Consider the following 24,772-nt stretch of genomic DNA (forward strand, 5'->3'; position numbering starts at 1 on the left):
CTGTGCTGTACTAATTTTTGTCCTTGTCTCCAAACTATAAAATGTTTTCTAATCACTCAATTTCATGTCTCTGAAAGTTTCTCTAACCAGCCTCTCCCTAACTGGCCTACATTCTTACTGTTTTCCTTCACTGTACTATATGCATTTTTAACATTGTATTACTTGTATCCTAAGTAGTTCCATGTAGAAAACCAGCTCTGCTTAAATGTATTTATGATCAGTATAATAGCATCTAGTAAATGGTTTTGAACAAATATTCAAAAGTTCTCAAGAAGAAGGTGTGGTAGTTTCCACCTATAATTCTAGTACATGGGAGGCCCAAAGGACCCAGAGTTGTAATGAAGCCTAGGCTCTCACAGAACTCTCAAAAGGGAACTTGATGTATCAATCAGCTACCAAGCTGACTATGAAGTAATAAAAAAATTATTAAATGTAAATCAAGGAAGACATTAACTGGACTTCTAATTATAGGACAGTATTTAGCTATAAATTAAAACTATATAACAGGCAGTTATGTCAACCATGTATGTAAGAGTTATAATTATAATTAATCTGATAATCTGGTGAGAAGTAATGCTGTTGAGAAATCCTTCCTATCAGATTCATGTTAACACTGTCTTATGATAAAAAATATTCAGATAAAAAATATTAAAAATATGTTATGGGATAGTAACTGTCTGATTCTTTTCTCCAGTTAAAAAAAACAAGTAACTTTTACTATAAAATGTGAATCAATATGATTTCAGTTGAATAGTACAGAAAGAAATCTAAAAGATGCTAAATTATACACCAACAAGTAAGCAATAAAAATAACACTTTAGCCTAATTATTCAGAGACTTCAAGGGAGGATAAATTATAAAGTATTCACTTACTAGCTCCACTTCCAATTGTTCTATGGAAAAGTTGTGACATCCGAGGACCAAGAGGACCAAACAGGTGAGGAGGAAGACCTCTGGCCTCTAACAGAGCTAAAGGGGAAAAAAAAAGGGCAGAAGGGAGTAGTTGAGTTGATTTAAAGCAACCGATCTTACCTAAAAATGCCAAAGAACTGATTCATTTCACACAACTAAGTTAGCACAATGTTACTTTCCATTCTTATTTTTAAAAGAACCATTAAAATTCTAAAACTTCATATAAGCACAAATTTAGTTGCTATAAATTAACACTCCCATGTCATTTTCAGATATGATGAAGATTTCAGGAGAACATAAAATGTATACTGATCAGAACTATGCAAGAAAAACATAGTAAATAGCTACTTTACATAAGTAATATATAAGAATCCTTGCCTAACTTTCCCATTAATATTACTTCCTAGAGAGATTTTGGTAAACCTGTCCAGAAGCATGAAAAATTATAAACCGTTTTTGCCAGTTCCAAAGAAAAGCTGTGTTCGTTAAATGGTATCAAGGGGGAGGATTTTAAAAACTTGTTTTATCTCAGGATTTATAAAGTACTATGAAACGTTAATGTAATTTCTCTTGTCTTACATTGGGAATCTATTAAAAACCCATCATCTACACCAGGAATCGTGGCACACGTCTTTAATCCCAGCACTGGGGAGGCAAAGGCAGGTGGATCTAAGTTAGAGGACAGCCTAATCTACAAAGTGAGTCCAGGACAGCCAGTGCTACATGGAGAAACCCTATCTGGAAAAAAATAAACAAAACCATCTGAGATATAAGTACAGACCCACCTATTCATACATGGAGATTGCTTTTTAAAGGCTCCGACAACATTTAAAAAAAAAAAAAGAAAGAAAGAAAGAGAGAAAGAAAGAAAGAAAGAAAGAGAAAAACCAGATAATGTTTACACAAGAAAATGAGGCTTGGGGAAAACTCACCCTATTAGATTTATTTATGTTTTTAGATACCAGAGAGCAACAACATATTGATATGCTTTGTAATTTATTATTAAAACAATTTACACATGTAATCATGTGAAGAAAACTTTGGAAAAAAATGAGGCTTTGCTTGGTTAAACAGTAAAAATGAAGACGCAGACAGGTCATCTCTCTGAACCCAAAGCTTCAAGTTATCATAAAGCAAATGCAAAAAGAAAACAAAAAACAAAAAACCAACTAACCAAACAAAAAACCCCAGAGGTACAGGCACACCTAAAATTGCTAGACAATATTCAAGTGAATATATATGAACTGAGGTCAAGTCAAAAATAGAACTCTCTGCAGCCCATGGTAATCATTTCTTGCAAACTCAGTGGCTGTCTTTACCTTGTAATCGTCCCATCTCAGAATCATCCGATTCACTCTCCCCAGAGGTGGTCATGCCAACAGCCCCTGCAACAGAACTAGAGGCTTGGGGAGAGGGGGAAGGTAAGGATTAGGAGGAGCATTTAATCTCGTATGTCTGGCTTACCTTAAAGAAAAACCAAAGTTTTACAGGCTATAATAATTTAAATGTCTTCCTACACACTCATCCATTCTACAACTACCTGCCAGAAAATTCAGAAACAAAAGGAGCTCAACAACTTTATGAAAACATAATTTTAAACCCTCATGCCCTTCAAATAAAATAGCTTTTTTCTGGATTCCTCGGCCATTAGTCAGGCTACTAAAACCATTGTGATACTTCAGATATGTTTTCTCTAACTGCAAGGGTATACTCTTCCTTCTGGAATGAAATACTGAAGACACACATTACAATTAATACACAAGTGTGAGGAATTGTTATGAAGTATGAAAAAGAGAGAAGCTCTAAGATGCTGAAAGGTAAAGTAGAATGAAGAAGCAGAAGAATCAATCCACTACAGAAAACATACATGAACCAAAAGCAAAACCAGTTTAAGTTAACAGCAGCAGATATAATGAATCTGACCAAAAGAGAAGAAACTAGTAGTCTGTTAAATCTAAGTATATGATCTATATATAACCATATCATTAAAAATAACATCAACCTGCTTACTAGATAATGACAGAGTGCAAGCCAAAGAAGACAGATGTTTATGACTGACATAGATTTTGAGAGCTCTTCTGAACTGGGCATGGTGTAAATTCATCACCAGCATAGGCCAGACAGACAAGACAGACAGAAGCACGCACATATACCCCACAACAGGATCCTGTTTAAAAGTAAAAGATGCCAATGTGCCATCACCAATTCTGCATTTTAAGAAATAAACATTTGGTAACTTCAGACTTTTAAAATTCTTAGATATGGGTAAAAACAATAGCTAACAGTGGCCAATGGTCAAATCTAACCTATCAGTTATTTGTTAATGCAAGTGAGAACAGAATTGTATGTATTTATTTTATGTGTACTATCAACTCCTTTCCTGCTACAATTCTTTGAAAGTAACACAGATGATAAAAAGACTAAACAAACTGCACAATACAAAGCTACTTATAAGGCAGTATTAAGATGCTTATATGCTGACTTGTCAACATGTTGCCTTACAGAGATCCTTATGCACATGACTTTTAAGTGTTCATGCCAGGTAGAAATTTCACTCCTATACTTTGGAGAAGTATAATTGTTTTATTTAGTTTTTTCGAGAAAGGGTTTCTCTGTAAAACAGCCCTGGCTATCTTAGACTGGCTTTGTAGATCAGGTTGGCTTTGAACTCACAGAGATCCACCCGCCTCTGCCTCGCAAGTGCTGGGATTAAAGACGTGTGCCACCATACATGGCTAGAAATACAGTTCTTAAACACATTCTGCAGCTGGAATTTTAAAGTCAGTTATAGTTATTATACCAATATCCTATAAACAAATAATAGTATTTTAGGTGCTAATTATATCTAATCTGTTGAAGTGCCTTAAAAAAAAAAAATATGGGGAAAGCAGACACAATGTTAAACATAAAATGCCCAAGAATCTATAATCATTTAAAAAAAAAAAAAAAAAGATCTCTATGTTTCTAACAAATTTACTAGTAAACACATCAAATTATATTTCCGTAGTTATTAATCAATCAAGAAATTCATTTTATTAAACATAAATAAGAGGCCTGTTCAGTGATAGAGGATTTACATACTTACATACTGTTTTGTAGAACTAGGTATTCAAATTAGTCTAGCCTTGAGGCTAACTTAATTAAGAATAGAGAGAGAGAGAGAGAGAGAGAGAGAGAGAGAGAGAGCGGTTTTGTAAAATGTAATCAACCAACAGCTGTCAACTCAAAACTTCAATAGTCAAGCCCAAAAATTTTATTCATATTATACACCATTTCTGCCTCTACAAATCAAATATAAAAATGACTATCACCACAGATTTTTCATCATTAGAATGCCAAGTTTATACTTTTTAAACACTTCAGCCTCTTACAAAGGAAAGATAAAACATTAGAAGGCTTGCCAGAAACTGCTAAGTATCATATGTGTAAGTAAAGGAAGCAATAGGAAGGTTTGTCTGTCTTGAACTTGGGAAGTAAGACAAAAAGCACAGCTTTTCTTTACTGTGGCTCCATCATCAAGTAATGTATAACCAGGGAGAGAAAAGACTTTAAAGCCCAACAATCGGGAGGCAGAGGCAGAAGGATCTCTGTGAATTCAAGGACAGCCTGGTCTACAGAGTGAGTTCCCGAAGAGCCAGGGCTACACAGAGAAATCCTGTCTTGAAAAACCAAAAGAGAAAAACAAACAAAAAACTGGGTGCTGGGTTTTGTAGCTTCTACCTTTACCTCTGTGATTTGGAAAGCAGACTGTCTACATAGTGAAGACCAGGCCAGCCAGAGCTGAATAGTGAGAGCCTGTCTTTTGTTGTTTATAAAACTCTATCTTCCTTATTTTATAAACTTTTAACTTCAAAACAAGATAAGACCAAAAGCACCACAATAAACAACAACCAACCCTACTATTTGGTAAAGGAGGTTTTCTTTTCTTGCCTTAAAACACTAAGAACAGAACAGAGAAAAACAACCACTAGACATAGGCAGAAACCAGGTAGAGACCCTGTCTTAAAAACAGAATGAGCCCAACAGTGGTGGCGCACAACTGTAAACCCAGCACTCAGGAGGCAGAGGCAGGAGGATTTCTGTGAATTTGAGGCCAGCCTCCTCTACAGCGGAAATTCCAGAACAGTCAGAGCTACATGGAGAAACCCATTTTCTAGGATATGAACCTGGTCATTTCTTAAAATTATGAAATCTTAAAAAGTGAAACCAAAACATGCCTATTTTTCCTTACCAAAAATGTAATTAAAATGCTAACTTAGGTTTTTATTTTGCACATAGAGAAAATAAAACAAATTTTCCCAAAAGTAGTTTACAGTCAGTCAACAGAGGAATTTCTACTATCCATAAAGGACCCACTCCCAAAACTTACTAACCCGAATGCACCTCTAACACAGTCAACATTTTTGCCAGTATCTTTTACCCAAAAAAGGCCTATCACACCGATTTCAAATGTTAATGACAATAAAACACACTACATTCTCTTGAAGCATTTATCCTCAATAAATCAATGTATCAAGAATCAAAGCCCCTCCCCCACTCTTCTTTCTAACCTTGTAATGTATTAATATAAATTAAGTTTTTCTAACACTAGGGAGAGGATACTGCTATACTGTATACTTGGTTTCTAAGACCTGGACTGAAGCGGCATACATCTTAGCTTGAATCTCTGAGAAAGTTTAACCAATATGTGTCTCTGTTTCCCCACATTTATAAAATGGCAATAACAGAACTCATACCTCAGCAATTTGTTTTGAATATTCAAATTTGAATATGTGGGAAATGTTTAAAGCCATATCTGCAGAGTGAACAGATGCTGCTGTTATAATTACTGTAACAGTCAACTCTAACAATATATTCAGAAAATTCATTTCTGTCACTCATTTGAGAATTGGCTTTACACTTCCATAGTCTGACTTGAAATAATGAAAGGGTAAGGAAGTAATGTTCAATACTGGGAAGGAGACACTGCATTTCCAACTGCCTGAAAGAGACCGCAAATAAAATAGCAATTAACTATATTAAGAAAAACTATTCAAAAACAGAAGGGGATTTTTAAATTTTCATTCCCAAAGGAGATACTATAAATTCACTATCTAATTTTTTCATAAAAATTGGGATACAAAAATAACCTCAAAAATAAACTAAGCTAAGCAAAGTACAGTAACCAGAGATAACTAGACTCAGGAATCTGTGATTTATGACCATCCATAGGCATTAGAGAAAAATACTGTATATCCTAATATTAAATCATACTACATTAAAAGAGCTTTGTAGTGTGATTTAGTACTGCTAATTAATAAAAGATATCAAAAGTTTGCTTATATGCCGGGATTGATGGAGAATGCCTTTAATCCCAGCACTCAGGGACGCAGAGGCAGACAGATCACTTTGAGTTCAAGAACAGCCTGGTCTACAAAGCCAGTCCAGGACAGTCAAGGTTACACAGAGAAACCCTGTCTCAAAATACTTTTTTTAAAAGGGGAGCGGGGAGTGGGGGAAGTACATCTGTTTTATAACTAAACGATGTACCATGATTGTAGAATATACATTCACAATGAAGAATTACATTTTTTTTTTCCTGTTTAGAAAGAGCAATTTGGGGTTGGAGAGATGGCTCAGAACACTGGCAATTCTTCCAAAATCCCTAAGTTCAATTCCCAACAACTATATGGTGGCTCACAACCATCTATCATAAGATCCGGTGTCCTCTTTGGCCTGCTGGCTCACAGAATACTGTATATATAATAAATAAATCTTTAGAAAGAGCAATTTCACACTAGATTTTAAAATTCACTTGCTATATTTTTGGTAATAGTAACAGATACTTAAAGGTTTTAAAAGAAGAAAAATGTCTTTTTTTCATTAAAAAAAAAAACACAAAACAGAATAAGTAGCCTCAGAACAAAATAAATTTTTAGGGCTTATAAAATGCTAAGATCTACATGCTTAGAGAACAATTTAAATTATATCCTTACACTTTTATTATGAACTTAAATTCAATAAAACAGTCATTAGCCAACTCATATGCTGGTCAATATATAAAAACTTTAAATGAAAATTTTAAAGCCTCCTGAATGCAATTAGTTAATGTACAGACTGGATGAGAATTTAAATCTTTACAAATGAATCCACTAATCAATAACATCCAATCAATTATAAAAAACGAAATAGAAAACAAGTATGTCATGTTAACATCCATGGTGTTTCGTCCACTCCTTTTTATCCTACTTGGGATGTAGAATAAAAAAATTAATCCAGAAATAAATTTATAAGACAAATATATAAGTTTAGGGCAAAGAAGTGGCAGTCTACCTGCAGCTCCTTGGGGAGCTTCATCTGTCCGGGCAGCCGAGGAATTTACTGTCTCCTGGTTGCTTTCCGGGTCTGCCATTTTCTCTTGCCGCCGGGCCTCAGCTGCTCCTCTCTTGCCCAGGCCAGAGCCTCGCCGACTGCAACAGAAAAATGTCATCATAGTCAGTATTACCAAAGCACCAGGAGCAATGTATAGACAACACAAAGCTCAAATTCACAGAGCACAAAGACAGTTTCTTCTCCCTTTTAAATAAAAACTGCTATAGAAAATACTAAGACTCTGTATATCTGAAATTCTTCCAAGTTATAGCTCACACAATACAAGCTTCTGTGTTACTGGGAGCTGTTGTCATCTTTTACAGACAGACATGATTTTTAAACACTTTCAGCTAAATGGAAAAGTGGATTCTCATGAAGCGGGGGGGGGGGGGGGGGGGGGGGGGGCCAAAAACCTCCACACACTTAAAATACAGCCTCACTTCCAAACATCGACAATAGACAAAAGCTTACAGAGTGACAGCAACAATAGGAGGACCAAAAGGGACATCATGCTCACACTCTATGTCAGACTACCTAAATCATCTAAAATGAAACATCCAAGCACTGGGAAAACAGTTAAGGCTTAATAATTATGAACAACAAGATGACTTGGGAAGACCTGTCTAAGGACAGAAGTACAGAATACACTGTAGGAGATAAAGTGATCATACCTTTTCATAACACCTTATTGATAATGATCTCCTTCTACTTTAATAATCAGTAAGTAAACTGAGCAACAAGATGACCTACATTCCCCGACTTGCCTTGGAAATGGTAAAATGGCTAAAATGTCTTGGACTCTGAGTAAAATAAAATAAGTGTCTAGTAATTCAAAGAGAATGGGTTTACTGAGTATGAAAATGAATCTCTCAATTACCTGAGTATTTGAGGAGTTTATTTCTTAGTGAAAACTCTCAAACAAGAGTGGGTTTAACTAATCTTTTCTTCACATAACTCAACAAGCTGCAAATAAAGAGATTCAATTCATCCAACGTTTAATCTTCACAGTATTCTAGGCTAAATGCTCTGTATGTACAAGTTTCTACTCTCAAAGACTGTTACTCTGAAGAAGCACACGTGCTCATTAGGTCACCAAAGCATAAGATATAAGAGGGGAAGAAAATTTTATTTGGCAATTTTAATTAGTACAGAAAAGACACAGTTGAAATACCTGAGCAAAAGAAGGTAAACAAAAAGCATAATCTCAAAAATACTAATTACCTGGTACTAGCACAGGAGCCCGTGGTCTTTTGGCGTGTGCTCCTCCTCAAACTGGGGAGCTCAGCTGGTGGGGACTCACTGCGCTTCTTGGTAGACTTTCTCAAACCTATACATGGGAAATACAAAAGTTGAATTTCTGAAGTTATCATAAATTAAGTCTCCAGAAACCCAGGCTTTTTAAAAGCCTACCGGCTCCTTCCTTGATCTTTCAGGATCTCATAGTAGCAGTCCTACCTTTGCCTCCACCTTCTGAGATTATCCTGGTATATACTTTATGCTTCAAGAATTTTATCTCATTAACTTTACTCTATCCCTTGATTCATTTTTGGCTACTTTACATACAGCGAATCAAAAACAACAGAGGAAAAAAAAAAAAAAAAAGGATGCCATTTGTGCCATTCTATAATCATGGAACTAAAGATTAGTGAAATATCCAACTTTTAGATCATAACTAGGAAGAAGTAAACCCCACACTTTATTCTGAAAGCTACCCAATTCCTTTATAGAGATAGTTTGCTACTGAAGTTCTACTAAACAAGAATTTTTAAATATTTTTAAGAGGCCACGACAGCATCTATAACCCCCTTTCTCTCTTCACCATGAACACTGGTATAATTACAATGTATGATAGTATACTGGGTGGTAGTCTATTTAACCAAAGAACTTCAATGGTGAAAAGACTCCTAAGTCAATATTCCTACTATTGGACCATGTTAAATGAATGTGAGCTTTTTTTTTTTTTCCTCCAGGAAACAACTAGGTACCTGGTCTCAATTACCTCTATTTTTCCATGAAAGTTAAGTTTTGGATATGTCATTTGTTTAAGGTGAAATTTCCCTACTGGGTGGGTTTGGGGACAGCAAAGACAGGAGGATCTCATGGTATAGCCCCCATTGGTCTGATATTTGCCTCCTCTCCCCAGTGCTAAGATTAAAGGAGTGCACTATCATGCCTGGATACAACTGAGTTCTTAAAATCACCAATAAAGGGACTGAGATGAAAAAGTAATTCTAGATGTTTAGGGGACTAACGAGATGACTCAACATTTAACAAAGTTTACTGCTCTTGCCAGCAATACAAATTCAGTTCCAAGCACTCATTTGCTGATCACAGCCACCCGTACACTCCAGTTCTACAAAAGCCTTCTGATCTCCACAAGCTCATGCTTACCAGCTCCTTGTGCGTTCATATACACTCATATACATAAACTGTAAAATATAGTATTTTAGGTTATCTCTTTTTTACACTTTTTTTTTTTTTAAAAGACTTATTATTTATACAGTATTCTGCCTGCATGCCAGAAGAGGGCACCAGATCTCATTATAGATAGAGGTGAGTCACTATGTGGTTGCTGGGAACTGAACTCAGGACCTTTTGGAAGAGCAGCCAATGCTCTTAATTTCTGAGCCATCTCTCCAAGCCCCAGAACCTTAACCTTAACCTTAAACCAACTGCAGCTCATTCAAGTAGAGATTATCTTTACATCAGGAAAGCTGCTGAATGAATCTTGCAAGAAAAATCAGGCTCTATAAAGACAAAAACAACCACCACCACCACCAAAAAACAAAACAAAACAAAACCTATAGCCAGAGTGGCATTTAATTTAAATCAAACTTTGAAGAACTCTTTTATTTCTAAATAACCTTTGTGGAAGAATAACTAGACACTTAAAGGCAAATGGATCATGGGAGTTCCAGGCCAGCCTGGTCTACAGAATGAGTTCCAGGACAGTTAGAGCTGTTACATAGAAAAACCTTGTATTTAAAAAAACAAAACAAAAAACAGAAGGGGGTAGGGGGAAAGCAAAGCCAGCCACTTGTGACACACGCTATAAACCGTGTACTTGGGGGTAGAGATGGGATGATTACGGTCAAGATTAGACTTGACCTGCATAAGGCTCCGTCTCAAGATAAAGAAATTTTTATTTCAAGATTACCTCAGCTACACACTGATTTCAAAACCAACCTGAGTTAAACAAGACTCTGTCTCAAGAAACCAAACACATTCAAAACCAAAGGGGACAAGATGATAAATATACAATATATTCGTCAACAAAATAGAAAAACAAATTTTCACTTCTAATAAATCACTTAAAAATCTATTAAGAGCCAGGAGGTGGTGGCTCATGCCTTTGATCCAGCACACAGGGAGGCAGTGAGTTCGAGGCCAGCCTAGTCTACAGCGTGAGTTCCTGGACAGGCAAGGCTACACAGAGAAACCCTGTCTTGAAAAACCAAAACCAGCTGAGACTGGTGGTACTTATAATCCCAGCACTTGGGGAGGCAAAGGCAGAGGCAGATCTCTGTTTGTTCTGAGACCAGCCTGGTCTACAAAGTCAGTCCAAGATAGCCAAGGATACACAGAGAAACCCTGTCTTTGATGAAGGAGGGGAGGAACCAAATAAATAACCTGGTAAGAATGTTAAAAATGTCATGTTAGGTATAGCTTTCTACATAACATGATAGCAATAAGTGATAAATAGTAACAGAATAGGACTAAGAAATGTCTACTGTCCTAAAAAATGTACACATGCATAAGAAAAACACCTGCCTTTTGGATAAAAAGGACTGAATTCTGCCCCTTCACAAATGCCACTAAAATAACATTTAAAGTAATCTGACTCAGCCTGGTGTGGCGCATACCTTTAATCCCAGCACTCTGGGAAGCAGATCTGAATGAATTCCAGGACAGCAGGGACATGAAAAACCCATCTCAAAAACAAAAATCTGACATAAATCCACAAACATAGTAAGAATCAAAGACCTAAAATCGTGGACTCAAATTCCCAAGTGAAAAGCAGTCCAAATGCAAAAGGCGGAAAACTGAGATAACCAATCAATTAGCCCAGAGTCTACAGAAAGATTGAGGGACTGAAGATAAGAACCTCTGGAGCAAAGACTGAATGATGAGAAGTTTAAGAAGCTACCAGATTTCCAAATCCAGATTACAGATTTCCTGAGTAATTTCCAATAATGTAGCTGGGCAACTTTCTGGAATTCTTGATTAAAGCAGGCCGTCACAAATAAGCGCTCCATTTCTCCACCCCACATCCCAGGATTCTTTTCAGTTCAAGCTCTTCAGAAATTTGATACACATTCCATTTCAGGTAGGAATAACAAAGAATCTTTCCCGTAGAATTTACCAACCTAAGAAAAAGTGGTGTAAAAATATTAATAGATGAGGTTTCATTACAGAACAGTCTAACCAATCATCAGGCAGTTAATCTTAGTTAAATCTAACCCATGTAGTCACAGCCTGAAACTTAGATTTCCACTCTTACCTTACACTTGACTATTACAAAGATAATCACAACTGCCAGACACTGAAGAAAAGTCCCTAGTTTCCAACATAACCTGTCCAAACACTTGTCAACTTGTACACACAAGTTAGAAAAAGATCAATATTCAAACATGGGAAACTACTACTGTAGTCAAGAAACATCAATAAACCAAATATAAGATTCTATATGAAGAAAAGTAATCATGAAACAAGCTCTTGAAAATAAAAATGTAAACATGTGGACTGGAGTGCAAAAAAATAAAAATCAACTGGGAGGCTAGAAGGTGAACCCAATGAAAAAAGAAAACCAAGGACAAAAAGACAAGGATCATGGAAGAGGAAATCCCCTCCGGCCGTAAAATAACAGAAATTCTAGAGTGAAAATAAACAAGGACTAGGCAACTATCGACTAATAATCATCTTGGTTTGTCTAGTACAATCCTACTTTTAGGTTCAAAGTCCAAACCTAGTGAAAGTCCCAGATCTACAATGACAGTTGGTCAACCTAACAAGGAACCAAAACAAACACAAAAGCAATGAGCTTCCATAAAAGCTACATACTAAATCTGAACTACAGATGATTGTAGTACTGAAAAACAAAAGCAAAGTGGTATGATACAAACATTTGAAATCTGAAAAAAAAAAAAAAAAGTAGCTATGCATCTATAATCTCAGCTCTGAGGAGACTGAGGCAGAAGTATGAACATGAGGCAAGTCCAGGTATAGGGAAACAGTCTCCAAAACAGGAAAGCACACCCTATATCTCAGACAGTGACATAACCAGACACAAAGAGCAACTATCTGGAAGTCTCCTGTCTTCAGCAAGATGAAACAGAAGCATACAGACCATTAGGAAGGAATATGGACTTAAGGAGGTAATACAGTCATATAAAAGTAGGAAAAGCAACAGCAGCAGCAGCAACAAAGAGAGATAACACGCAGTGCTGCTGGGCCCAGCTTTGTATGTGGATGCTGGGGATCTGAGTACAGGTCTTCATCATTTGGCAACAGACACCTTTGCAATCTAGACGCAGGCTGTTTTCTTCTCACTTGTTTCTGAAGCAGAGGTCTCTGTTGTTTCTGCTGTCTACTTATGGCTAGCTTGCCTGTAATTCTCCTTTCTCTTCCCATCTCAATTTATGAATGCTTGGATTACAGGTGAATGCCACTACAACAGGGTTTCAAGATCAATCGCAAGTCATCAGATTTGTGTGGCAAGTAAACTCTGATGCCTGTCTGTGGCCTTTCCTGGTACCTTTTCAAAATAATTACAAATTTAAATGATTAAGCTGCTAGGTTATTTTTAACAGCTGCCTTGTAACATAGGAAACTCTTTGTTTGTGTCCCTGCATAGCCTTGACTGGTGAAGAACTCACTATGTGAGCCAGACTGATCTCAAACTCACAGGGCTCCTCTTGCTGCTATCTATCTCTTGAGTGTTAAGATTAAAGGCCTGATCCACAACTTGACACTCAACCTTCTTATAAGTTTTCTATCTCATAAGAGACAAAAATAAACCCAGCTTTCCAACTCAAGAAAGAATTCACTATACAAACTTGCCAAGACTCTAATTTCAAAATTCCTCACTCCTACCCAATTCATTTTAGTTTCTTCCCTATGTTTTAGATTCAAACACCATGTATCAAACTGATGGGAGAGTCGGGTATAAAGTTACTTTCTCAGATTTCCACATTTGCCTGATTTTGGTATAATTCCAATAGTGGCCATACCCTGTATCAATTCACCAAGGGAACATGGATTCAAGGTGAAAATAAGATGATAATACTATGTTAGCAACATTATGCACATTGTGATCACTTTAAGTAATTGAGACTAAATGAGAGCTATAGTCACAGCAAATGAGAAATAACTTTTAAATTTTCCTCTAAGTTATTTAGTTTAATGACCACCTAATTCCTTATATTAACTTGGCATCTATAATGAAATAATCTACCCAATATAGAAGCATTTCTTATTTTAACTCACAAAGTAGTCTTTATGCTTTCTCCCCCTACCAAGATGTCAGCTTATCAACATTAAGTCAAATTCTGCCTGGGAATGTAACAAAATAAATCAACGCCAGGTGTGGTGGTGCAAACCTTTAATCCCAGCACTCGTGACGCAGAGACTGGTAGATCTCTGAGAGATCAGGAACAGCCTGGTGTACAAAGTGAGTCTAAGATAGCCAGGGCTGTTAGAGAAACTCTGCCTCAAGAAATCTTAAACAAACAGAAGCAAAAAACCACAAATCTTTTTACATCCACAAGATGGCTCAATGGGTGGAGGCACTTTTGAACAAGCCTAACAAGAACTCGTTCTATAAAGCTGTTCTCTGACCTCCACTCACACATGGCTTTAGTATACTTGCGAACATTGGCACAGACAGGACAGAAAGGTATAGACACACACAGACAAATGGCTCATCAAGCAGTTAGAGGTTAGTATAGTGGTAGAATACTTGTCCAGCATGTACAAGGTTCTTAGCTCAATCCCATGCACCACAAAAATATAAACTACTATTAAAATTTTTATTAGGATTCTGAATATGACCTTAATTCATGTTTCACAAGAATTAATATTGTTTTGAAAATAAGATTAGAGGGGGCTGGTAAGATGGCTCACCAGTTAACAGCACTGGCTGCTCTTCCAGAGGTCCTGAGTTCAATTCCCAGTAATCACATGGTGGCTCACAACCATCTATACCCTCTAATGCCCTCTTCTGGCATGCAGGTGTACATGGAGATAGAGCACTCATGTACATAAAATAAATAAATAAAATCTTTAATTGAAAGAAGAAAAGAGGAGCTGGAGAGATGGCTCAGTGGTTAAGAGCACTGCCAAAAGACCCAGGTTCAATTCCCAGCACCCACATGGCAGCTCACAACTGTCTATAACTCCAAGATATGACAACCCTACATCAAGGCACATAAATTAAAATTTAAATAAAACATTTTAAAAGAAAAAGAAAAAAGGAAAGAAGATTAGAGGAAAATTTGGCTCTAACTATATGTGGTGGTTTGAGAGAAAATGGCCTACAGGGAGTGGCACTATTAGGAGGTGTAGCCTTGTTGGAAGAAGTGGTCACTGGGGGTGAGGGAGAGCTTGAGGTCTCAGATGCTCAAGCCACATCGAGTGTGGCAGTCTTTTTATGGCTACCTGAAGATCAAAATGAAGACCTCTTCAGCTCCTTCTCCAGCACCACACCTGCCTACATGTTGCCATTCTTCCCGCCATGATGATCATGGACTAAATCTCTAAAACTGTAAGCCAACCTCAATTAAATATTTTCCTTTCTAAGAGTTGCCATGGTCATGGAGTCTCTTCCCAGCAATAAAACCCTAAATCTGACACTGAAATTGAGTGTTTTGTTATTCACAAAACTGGCATAGAATAAAAGAAACTAGCATGAGTGTTCTCAGTGCCCGAAACAGGTTGGCACTATGGTCAAATCACTGTTCTTTGTTTGCTAAAGTTACCCACTTTCAGTACTGCTTCCTAGATTCTGTGATGGCCACATTACAGGGATCAATCACTACCTGTTAAAATGACAGACGTAGGATTCAAATCCAAGACTGTTGATCTATACTATGTTCTTTCTCCTTTAAAACAGTATTTCAAAACCTGTAACAGGATTCTTTTCTCTCAATCTGTTCATTGCTCTGCACTTTCACTTAAAGACAGATTTCAGAATGGTGTGGGTTTGATTCTCAGCATGATGATTTCTTTGTTTTATGACCTTAGACAGAAACTAGATCAATACCTCCATGTTCTACCTAGGAGCTGAGAAAAATACTTGCCATAAAAAGCTGATGAACATGACTACCAAGCACAAACACAGTAAACATTGGCTAGTATTTTGTTTTGAAACTGTTTTTCCCTTATTTTAAAAAAAAAAAAAAAAAGAGCAGCCGGGCAAGCCTTTAATCCAAGTACTCGGGAGGCAGAGACAGGCAGATCTCTGTGACTTCAAGGCCAGCCTGGTCTACAGTGAGTCCAGAACAGACAAGGCTACACAGATAAACCCTGTTTCAAAACAAAAACAAACAAGGCAAGCAGCAGGGAGTTAACAGTGCATACCTTTAATCCTAGCATTCAGGAGGCAGAGACAGGTGGATCTCTGAGTTCACGGACAGCCTGGTCTAAATAGTGAGTTGCAGGACCCTTAGAGCTATGTAGAGACACCCTAACTCAAAATAAAGCCTAACATATTGCCAACAATTGAATATGAATTCTGTAATTCATAAGGTACTTATCACTAATAACTCACCAACAAAAGTATATCAAATAAAATTTTACTTCTCAGGGGTCTTAATATCAACAAATCACCCTACTTTTTAGTAGTAAAGCATAAAAACTAACCAGGTAAAAGGAAGAACTAAAGGAAAACATTGAAGAAAGCAAGAGTTTCAAAGTCACAATAAACTATCTTCAAATCCTAATTCTTCCACCTATTAAGTATATTTATTTCCCACTTTAAAGTGTAAACTATATAGCAAGGCATGGTGGCGCACACCTTTAATCCCAGCACTCGGGAGGCAGAGGCAGGGGGATCTCTGTGAGTTCGAGGCCAGCCTGGTCTACAAAGAGAGGCCAGGACAGCCAGGACTGTTACACAAGAGAAACTCTAGTCCGACACAACCACCCCCCCACCCCGTGCCACTGCCAAAGTATAAAATGTATAAAGTGTAAATCTTCGAGGCTAGTTAGAAGGGAAACCACACAGAACTATGTACTTCCGTTTTTTGTTTGTTTGTTTGTTTTTTGTTTTGTTTTTTTTTTTTTTTTTGGCTTGGATGTATTGTTTCTACTCTTCTATAAGCTTCAAAAGGAAAATATTCTTTCCATTAAATTAAGTACAGCAGTATGTGGAATACATGAAGCAATCATCTTTTAAAAGCGTGCCTTAAAGTCATAGAATATTCCATTTTCAAAAAATCTTGTACAAAATAAATACCCTGTGCTGACATTAGGAAATAAATGAATAGCAGATGCTATAAAGACAAATATACAGACACTGAAATAAAATTACTCAGCAGTAATAAGACAGTCCTTATTTGTCTCTACAAATTTAACTTGTATTTCAATTAACATGCATTGTTATATGGAGATAAAATAAACCTGAAAGAGAATAAATAAAACTTGAAAGCATAATCACACCTGGCCTCCCAAAAGTTTGAGTAAACAAAAATATTCCCATAAACTTACTTGCTAATTTGGCCTGTAATCCAGAAGGTCCAGGTTTTGATGTCTCTGACTTAGATGACCCTGGAAGAGACAGTTTTGTTTTAGGTAGGCTAACTTTAGGGCTGAAGCGAGCAGCCCAATCAAATTTTGAAGAGCCACCAGTTTTACTCTGTTCCTTTTCCCTGCTACTTCTTCTGGGACTAGGGCTGGATGCTGAACGGGAGCGCCTGGCCTTGTTCTGGTCTTTTCCTTGTTTCACCCTGGCACCTGGTGGTACAGCAGAAGAGGCCGAGGCTACAGCCGAAGATGAGGAGGAAGTAGAGGCAGCAGAAGAAGAATCAGTGATGGTGCTACACCCAGCTTTGGCTGAGGTGGCCGATTTTGAAGCCAGCTTGGTGGGTTTTGCAGATCTCTCTTCGGCACCAGTTGATTCAGACCCAGAACCACTCTTTACACAAGAACTCTCTGTCCTCTTTCTTTTCTGACTCCGTGAACTACCAGCAGCCACACTCTTTCTGGTGTGAGCCTTGCTTGTTGACGGCAATTGTGCAGATTTCAGTTGTTGCTCCTGGTCTAAATGTCTCTTCTTTGACTTACTATGTGGCTTATTGGTTTCTGAGAGAGACTCAATATGCTGAAATGCTCTGGGTTTTTTCACAGAGCTAGGAGAATTGGTCCTGTTGTAGTCTGGACTAGCACTGCGTTTCACTCCTCGAGAATTGTCTTTCTTAGGCACCTGCCCCGTTTTCTGCCTTTCTGAAGTGTTGGCTCTGTCTGGATCCTCTGGTTGTGGAACTATGACAGCAGATGATGAGCTGCAGCTTCTAAGAAGTTAGATAAGAAAAGAGTTAGCCATAGCCTGCCATGAATAAACCTGCCGTCTAACACTTAAGTTCCCAACTCCCCTAAATCTCGCAGAAAAGACAATGCCTGAGAAATTCTCTATTAACATTTTCAAATAGTTCAAAATAGAAGGAAAAGGCTGTGATTTTTAAATGTGCTTTGTTGGAAAATAGGCATGCTTCTTATAGGAGGAGAGAGGGAAGAGGTGTTTGTTATCTCTCTCACAGCCCAGAACAGTCTATAACTAAAAAGTGTTTTTCAGCTAAGACTGCCTTTAAACAGTGGTTGCCCTGCCTCCACCTCCCGTGTGCTGGGATTTTAATCAAGATAGGAGTAATCTTTGGTTCAAAGATCACTGACTCTAATTCTAACACTCCTAATCAAGAGATGTTACTGTTTTAAGGGAAAGTGGTTCAGAACCACTAAGCTAGAAAACTGAAGCTCTATTCTAAATGACAAATGTTTCTCTAATGTGCAGAAGAAATAAGTGTAAATAATACATTTCCTGAAAGGTTGGACATCATCTCATAAAACAAATAATTTTCACAGTAACACCCCTTTGCAAAGCTTCCTACTAGTTAAAGATCTAGAGAAATGGCTCAGTGGTTAAGAATACTTGCTGCTCTTTCTCAGGGCCAAATTTCAGCACCCACATGGAGGTTCACAACCACCAGTAACAGAAGCTCTAGGGGATCCAAAACCCTCTTCTGGCCTCCTCCAACATCCAAATACATGTGCTGACACTCATGCACCGTGCGCGCGCGCGCGCACGCACACACACACACACACACACACACACACACACACACACACAACCAAAAAAGAAAGAATACTGACTTAGACTAACAATAATAGTGACTTAAACAGGTTCTGACAATCAGTTTTAAAGAAAATGTTAAATGACTCCTTGAAATGCTGACAATGGAGAAAGGGGTAAAGCAATTAAGAGCAGTTGCTGCTCTTCCAAAGGACTTGAGTTCAGTTCCCAACACCTCTACCAGGTGGTTTACAACTACCTCTAACTCCAGTTCCAGGAAAATGCAACGCCTTCTTCTGGCCTCTGGGATAGTGGCATTCATGTGCACATATCCACACAGATACACACATCATCAGGGCTTTTTAAATGCCCATCATGGGTTTGTTAAGCAAACGAGGAACTGCATGACTAAAATTTCATTGCCTAAGATGTATCAGAAATATCACTGGAAAGTGAATAAATATACAGCAGGAAAAAAAACTTGTAATAACATTTGAGATAGCCTCCTAAAATGTAATATTATGCAATAATTCAAATGCAATTTAAGTCTTCCTTGAAATTGTACAAGCAATGTGAAAATTTACCTTTTAGAAAGGTGTCCCCTTGACAGTTCAGAAGTAGTATTAGATTGCACTTTGGGTGCCTTAAAATTAGATTTTCTACTCTCAGGAGGGATATATCCCTTATGTTTTGCCTGCCCTAAATGTGACCTGTCAGCAGAAAATCAAAACAGAAATCAGGACACTGAGATGCAAATATAGTACCAAAAAGTGAAATATTTTTACATTAAAAAAGCCTCCCAAATCAATTCACCTACACTTCTTCCAAATATTCATTAAATTATGATCCTATATTAAATAATCTGAGAAAAGTAATTTTGTCTTGGAACCAACCACCTCTATTCCCAAAGGATAAATTCCTAAATATTAGTTTCCAAAATGAATATTGTTCTTATTTAAGCAAGTTTTTCATATTTCATTTTGGAAATTCAAATATTTCACAATACACATACACACAGAGAGAGCAAATATACTTTTAATATTACAGTATGTTAATGCACAGTAGGTTAACTAAATGACAATGTACTATATACTGCTATATTCCAAAAACTGAGAACTCTGAATGTTTTAAAGAGGAAGAAATAATAAAAAGCCAAAAACCACATAGGTATTTTAACTTGATAAATGTTCAACATTATTACATAATGTGTACAGATATCATAGTGCAGTTTTAAAATTTTTAAAAATAGCTGGGTGTGGTGGTACATGCCTATATTCCCAGCTCTCTGGGAGGCAGAAGCAGGTGGATCTCTGTGGGTTTGAAGCCAGCCAGGTCTACAAGTGAGTCCAGGACAGACAGGGCTGTTACACGGGGAAACTCTGTCTCAAAAAACAAAAAACAAAAACAAAAATCAAACAAAACAGGCAATGTGACTGCTTTTTAAAAGTTTATTATAGCTGGGTATGCATACCAGTGTGTGGTAAAGCGTGTGCCTAGCTATCATGTATAAGATCTTGGTTTCAATCTCCAGTACAGAGGGTAGGGCAAGAACCTGTTTGTGGGGGCAAAACTGTAGGAAAAAGGCAATTGTGATTCACAAAATAATGTTTCCAATTTGTACTTTTGAAATTCAGGTAAAGGACGTAAATTCAGAACTGGATGAACCTATTTTCAAAATAATTTTGCAGAAAAAAAGCAATGTGGTCATCAAATAGCAAATAAAAACAACCTGAAATCAAGACAGTATTAATCAACAGAGTGTACACCTGTGAACAAATACACATATAGACCATCCTGGAGATACTTAACAATTACCACAAAACATTAGTGGGTAGTCAAAAGACTCCAGTGATATACCTACATTTTGTATATTTACAACAAATTTTATTATCAACGCCAGCATTATCCTAAAAGCAAGTTTGAAGAAATATGGCAACTGTTAAATCTTTTGTGTAAGGTCAGTCAGAGTCTATGTAAATATTCACATATGCAATTTAAAAAGCACAAACGCCAGGCAGTGGTGGTGCATGCCTTTAATCCCAGCACTTGGAAGGCAAAGGCAGGCAGATCGATTTGAGTTCAAGGCCAGCCTGGTCTACAGAGTGAGATCCAGCATAGCCAGAGCTGTTACACAGAGAAATCCTGTCTTGAAAATAACAAAAAACAAAAACACAAACATAAAAAAATATTAGCCTCAGCACAGCGGCACATATCTTTAACCCCAGCACTGTGGGGCACAGAAACAGGCAATCTCTGAGTTCAAGGCCAGCCTGATCTACGAAGGAGTCTAGACAGCCAAGGCTACAAAGAAAGACCATGTTTCAAAAACAACAATAAACAATCAAAACTGGTATTAAAAACAATTAGTGCCCCTGTTCTTTATAAAAGTATGATAATAAGGAATGAGAACACAGTGTTATTTAATAGTCAAGACAGTTACTTTTCTAAAAGAAGTAACTCTTTGCTGCATTAGACCTTGGTGTAAAACTTGGGCTGATTACATACATAGTAGGCTCTGGATTTGAACTTAAGTTTTTACAAGTTGTGCTATAGTTACTTAAAAGAGAGGTATAACATTATGCTTTCAGGAAACAAAATGTAATAGCAACAGAGTACTATTTTTACATTATATAGTCTAGGTACTATACATTGTTTCCATAGTTTTGTTGTGTTTTGTTATTTGTACTGGAGACTGAACTCAGAGCCTTGCACATGCTAAACAAGTGATCCCCTGCTAAACTGTCCTGGGAAGTTTTATAATTTAAAAATCAAGAATTATTCACTCAAAGCAAAACATCTTTTGAGAAATAATTAAGCTGGCTGTTATGGCGCACCCCTTTAATCCCAGGGCTCTGGAGGCAGAAGCGGGCAGGTCTCTGGAGTTTGAGGCCGGCCTGGTCTACAAAACCCTGTGTTGTAAAGTAAAAATGAGAGAAATAGTAGTTGAAACAAGTATTCAAAAACTATTCATTGAAAAAATGTTATACTAGCTAGAGAGGATGGCTCAGAGGTTTAGGGCACTGAATGCTCCTCCAGAGGTCCTGAGTTCAATTCCCAGCAACCACATGGTGGCTCACAACCATCTATAATGTGATCTGATGCCCGCTTCTGGCCTGCAGGTGTACATGCAACCAGAGCACTGTATATGTAATAATAAAAGAAAGAAAGAAAGAAGAGAAAATAAAAAATGTTATAAAAGCAGACTGAGGAGCAGCTGGCAAAGTGCCTGCTATACAGCTCAAAGATCAGATTCCTGGTAAACACAGTGTTGTGGCATGAACCTATAAACCAGTGCTGAGATATAGAAACAGAAGAATCCAAAAATCTAGCCAATCCTGAGCTCCGTGTCCACTAAGACCCTGTCTCAAAAAATAAGACAGAGTTGGAGTTGTGGGGTTTTGGGTTTTTGTTTTTTGTTTTGCTTGCTTGTTTGTTTTTTCCCCGAGACATGGTTTCTCTGTGACGCCTTGGCTATCCTGGACTTGCTTTGTAGATCAGGCTGGCCTCACAGCAATCTGCCTGCTTCTGCCTCTGCCTCCCTGAGTTCTGGAATTAAAGACATGTTCCACCAGGCCCAGCCAGAGTTGGTCTTTAAATACTTTATAAATAAATTTTCCATCTGACATGGTGGTATACACCTTTAATCCCAGGCAGAGGAAGTTGGATCTCTGTGTTCAGCTTGGTTTACATAGGGAGTTACAGCCCAGCCAGAGGAAGGAGAAAAATGAGACCTATTATTAAAAAAAAAAAAAGACCAATAATGTACTAAGTAGAAGAGTAAGTTGGAGAGTGGTGGCACATCTTTAATCACAGCACCTGGAAAGCACCAGTGAGTGTATCACTTTGAGTTCAAGGCCAGTCTGGTCTATAGAGCTAGTTCACACTTACTTTAAATATAAATAAAATGTTACATAACCCCAATAAATCACAAAACATAAAAACACTAATTCTTTCTCTCCTTTCAAAGCTAAATTACTTTTTTTTTTATTAAAGCCCAATAAATTTTGTTTGTAGTGTAAAAATTAGAATGAATTCATCATGACCTTACTAAGATCTTCAATGAACTAAAACCCAGCAGATAAATTCGCAGTATCAGGTCACAAAAAGTAAAATCTATGCTATCAGATCAAAAAGCCAAAATTCACAAAAAAACAGCTTATACCAGTGATACAGTGACCCCCTCCTAAAATTACTTAGCTATTTTCATTAAGAAATTATACCAATTGGGGAGGAGGGGGGAAAACACATTTCCAACACAGTTTCCCCCCTACCCCCCCACCCCCGAGTAGCATTGGCTGCCCTATGTAAATCAGTTTGTTCTCAAACTCACACAGATCCACATAACACCTATTTTTTTTTTTTAAAAACTGTTGTATAGGGCTAGCAAGATGACTCAGCAGGTAAAGGTAAAGGCACTGGCCACTAAATATGACAACCTGAGTTCTTTATGCATGGGACCCGCATTGGGGAACGAGAGAATCAACTCTGCAAAGTTGTCCTCACTGCCACACACTAAAGTAAAAGAAACTTTTAAATCATTGTACAATTGCATGAAAATATTTGTCATTATTCTTCCTATTTGTTCTAGAAAGAAGGTGATACCACTTCTTTATGTAAAGATGTAAAAAACATGTCCATATTTTCAGCTTTGTAGGACTTGGGGCATAGCTTAGTGGTCAAGTAATTACACACTTCAGGCCCTGTACCATCACACAAAAGGATTTATAGCCTATTTATATCAGGTAAGGCCTTCACTTTTGATCTCTTTGTAAAAATGGGCATATTCCTTTGAGCTTCCCATGATTCTAAAAGTAGAAAAGTTTAATGGTCCTGAAACTAATTTTTGTAACATTTTTACATATTACCAATTCTTTCTCTCTCTTTAATCAAAACGTCTTTCACTGCTTTATGTAGTGATGCTGGAAAAACTGCCTATTAGTCAACTTCTACGTTATATTGACAATATAAAGGATATAATAGCTAAAGATCCCAGCATGGTGGTATATGTCTCAAGCATTCAAAGCAGAGGCACAGAATAAGCCTGGTCTACATGGTGAGACTTTGTAACCACAACAAAAATAGTAGCAATTATTAAAATTTAAAAAGAGCCTGGTGTGATGGCACATGCCTTTAATCTCAGCACTTGGGAGAGGTGGGTCCTTGAGTTCAAGGTCAGCATGGTCTACTGAGTGAGCTAGTTCCAGGACAGGCTGTCTCATAAAATAAATAATGAAATAAAAATCAAGAAATAAAACTCTAGCTTATGTACTTTCAAGATTATCTTAAAAGCAAGTCTAGTGCTCACTTCGGCGGCAGCACATATACTAAAAAAAATTGGAATGATACAAAGAAGATTACCATGGCCCCTGCGCAAGAATGACACGCTAATCCGTGAAGCGTTTCGTATTTAAAAAAAAAAAAAAAAAAAAGCAAGTCTCAAACATCTACTGCATGTTAGAATAGGAGTACTTATTGTGACTTCCTCCATACTTTAAATCACAATTACTGCTATTTAGTCAGAACTTTGGTAGATAAGGGGTTAAAAACTATAGGGCCTGGGAATTAAATAAGTGGTAAAACAAATGACTTAGTATGCATGAAGCCTTGTGTTCAAACCCCAGAGGGAAAACAGAACTCCCATCACACCTACATACACCAATTCATAACACAAAGACTACAAAGAGATCTAAACTTCATGTCAACAAGTGAAATAAGTGACTGGTTAACAATTATATAGTTCCTTGTGTTATAGATTTTGTTTTGTTTTGGTTTGGCTTTGGTTTTTGATGACAGGCTTTCTCTGTGTAACCCTGGCTGTCCTGGACTCACTTTGTAGACCAGGCTGGCCTCAAACTCACAGCAATCCTGCCTGTCTCTGCCTCCTGAGACTAGGACTAAAGGCCTGTGTCACCACACCTGGCATGTTATATTTATTTATTTATTTTGGTTTTTTTTTCCAAGACAGGGCTCCTCTGTGTAGCCTTGGCTGTCCTCCACTCACTATGTAGACCAGGCTGGCCTCAAACTCACAGAGATCCACCTGCCTCTGCGTGAGTGCTGGGATTAAGTTATAGATTTTTAAATGTTTAGATTCATGTAGATACGGTGACATATACCTGTAATCCCAGCACTAAGATCATAACTTGAGACTACCCTGGATTACACAGAGAAAAACTCACTCTCCTTTCTCTCTCTCCTCCCCTTACTTCTCTCTCCCCCCTCTTT

At 37.4% G+C, this 24,772-nt stretch overlaps 1 protein-coding gene and 1 pseudogene across 18 annotated transcripts in view; one reads left to right on the forward strand and one right to left on the reverse strand.

Moving 5' to 3' along the window:
- Positions 1–24,772, reverse strand: part of Trip12 (thyroid hormone receptor interactor 12) — a 119,230-nt gene that overhangs the window by 57,204 nt on the left and 37,254 nt on the right. For 9 of the 18 annotated variants that reach the window (XM_051154207.1, XM_051154208.1, XM_051154210.1 and 6 more), the window contains exons 3-8: positions 19,132–19,257; positions 16,969–17,771; positions 8,485–8,590; positions 7,225–7,361; positions 2,232–2,315; positions 874–969 (exon numbers count right to left, since the gene is read on the reverse strand). In XM_051154207.1, the coding sequence (XP_051010164.1) occupies positions 874–969; positions 2,232–2,315; positions 7,225–7,361; positions 8,485–8,590; positions 16,969–17,771; positions 19,132–19,257 (1,352 nt within the window). The remainder of the gene's footprint in view (positions 1–873; positions 970–2,231; positions 2,316–7,224; positions 7,362–8,484; positions 8,591–16,968; positions 17,772–19,131; positions 19,258–24,772) is intronic. The other 9 variants (XM_051154220.1, XM_051154222.1, XM_051154219.1 and 6 more) reach the window with 4 other exon arrangements.
- Positions 23,845–23,958, forward strand: LOC127196761 (uncharacterized; annotated as a pseudogene).

This window comes from Acomys russatus, chromosome 12 (assembly GCF_903995435.1).
Source record: "Acomys russatus chromosome 12, mAcoRus1.1, whole genome shotgun sequence".
NCBI lineage: Eukaryota > Metazoa > Chordata > Mammalia > Rodentia > Muridae > Acomys > Acomys russatus.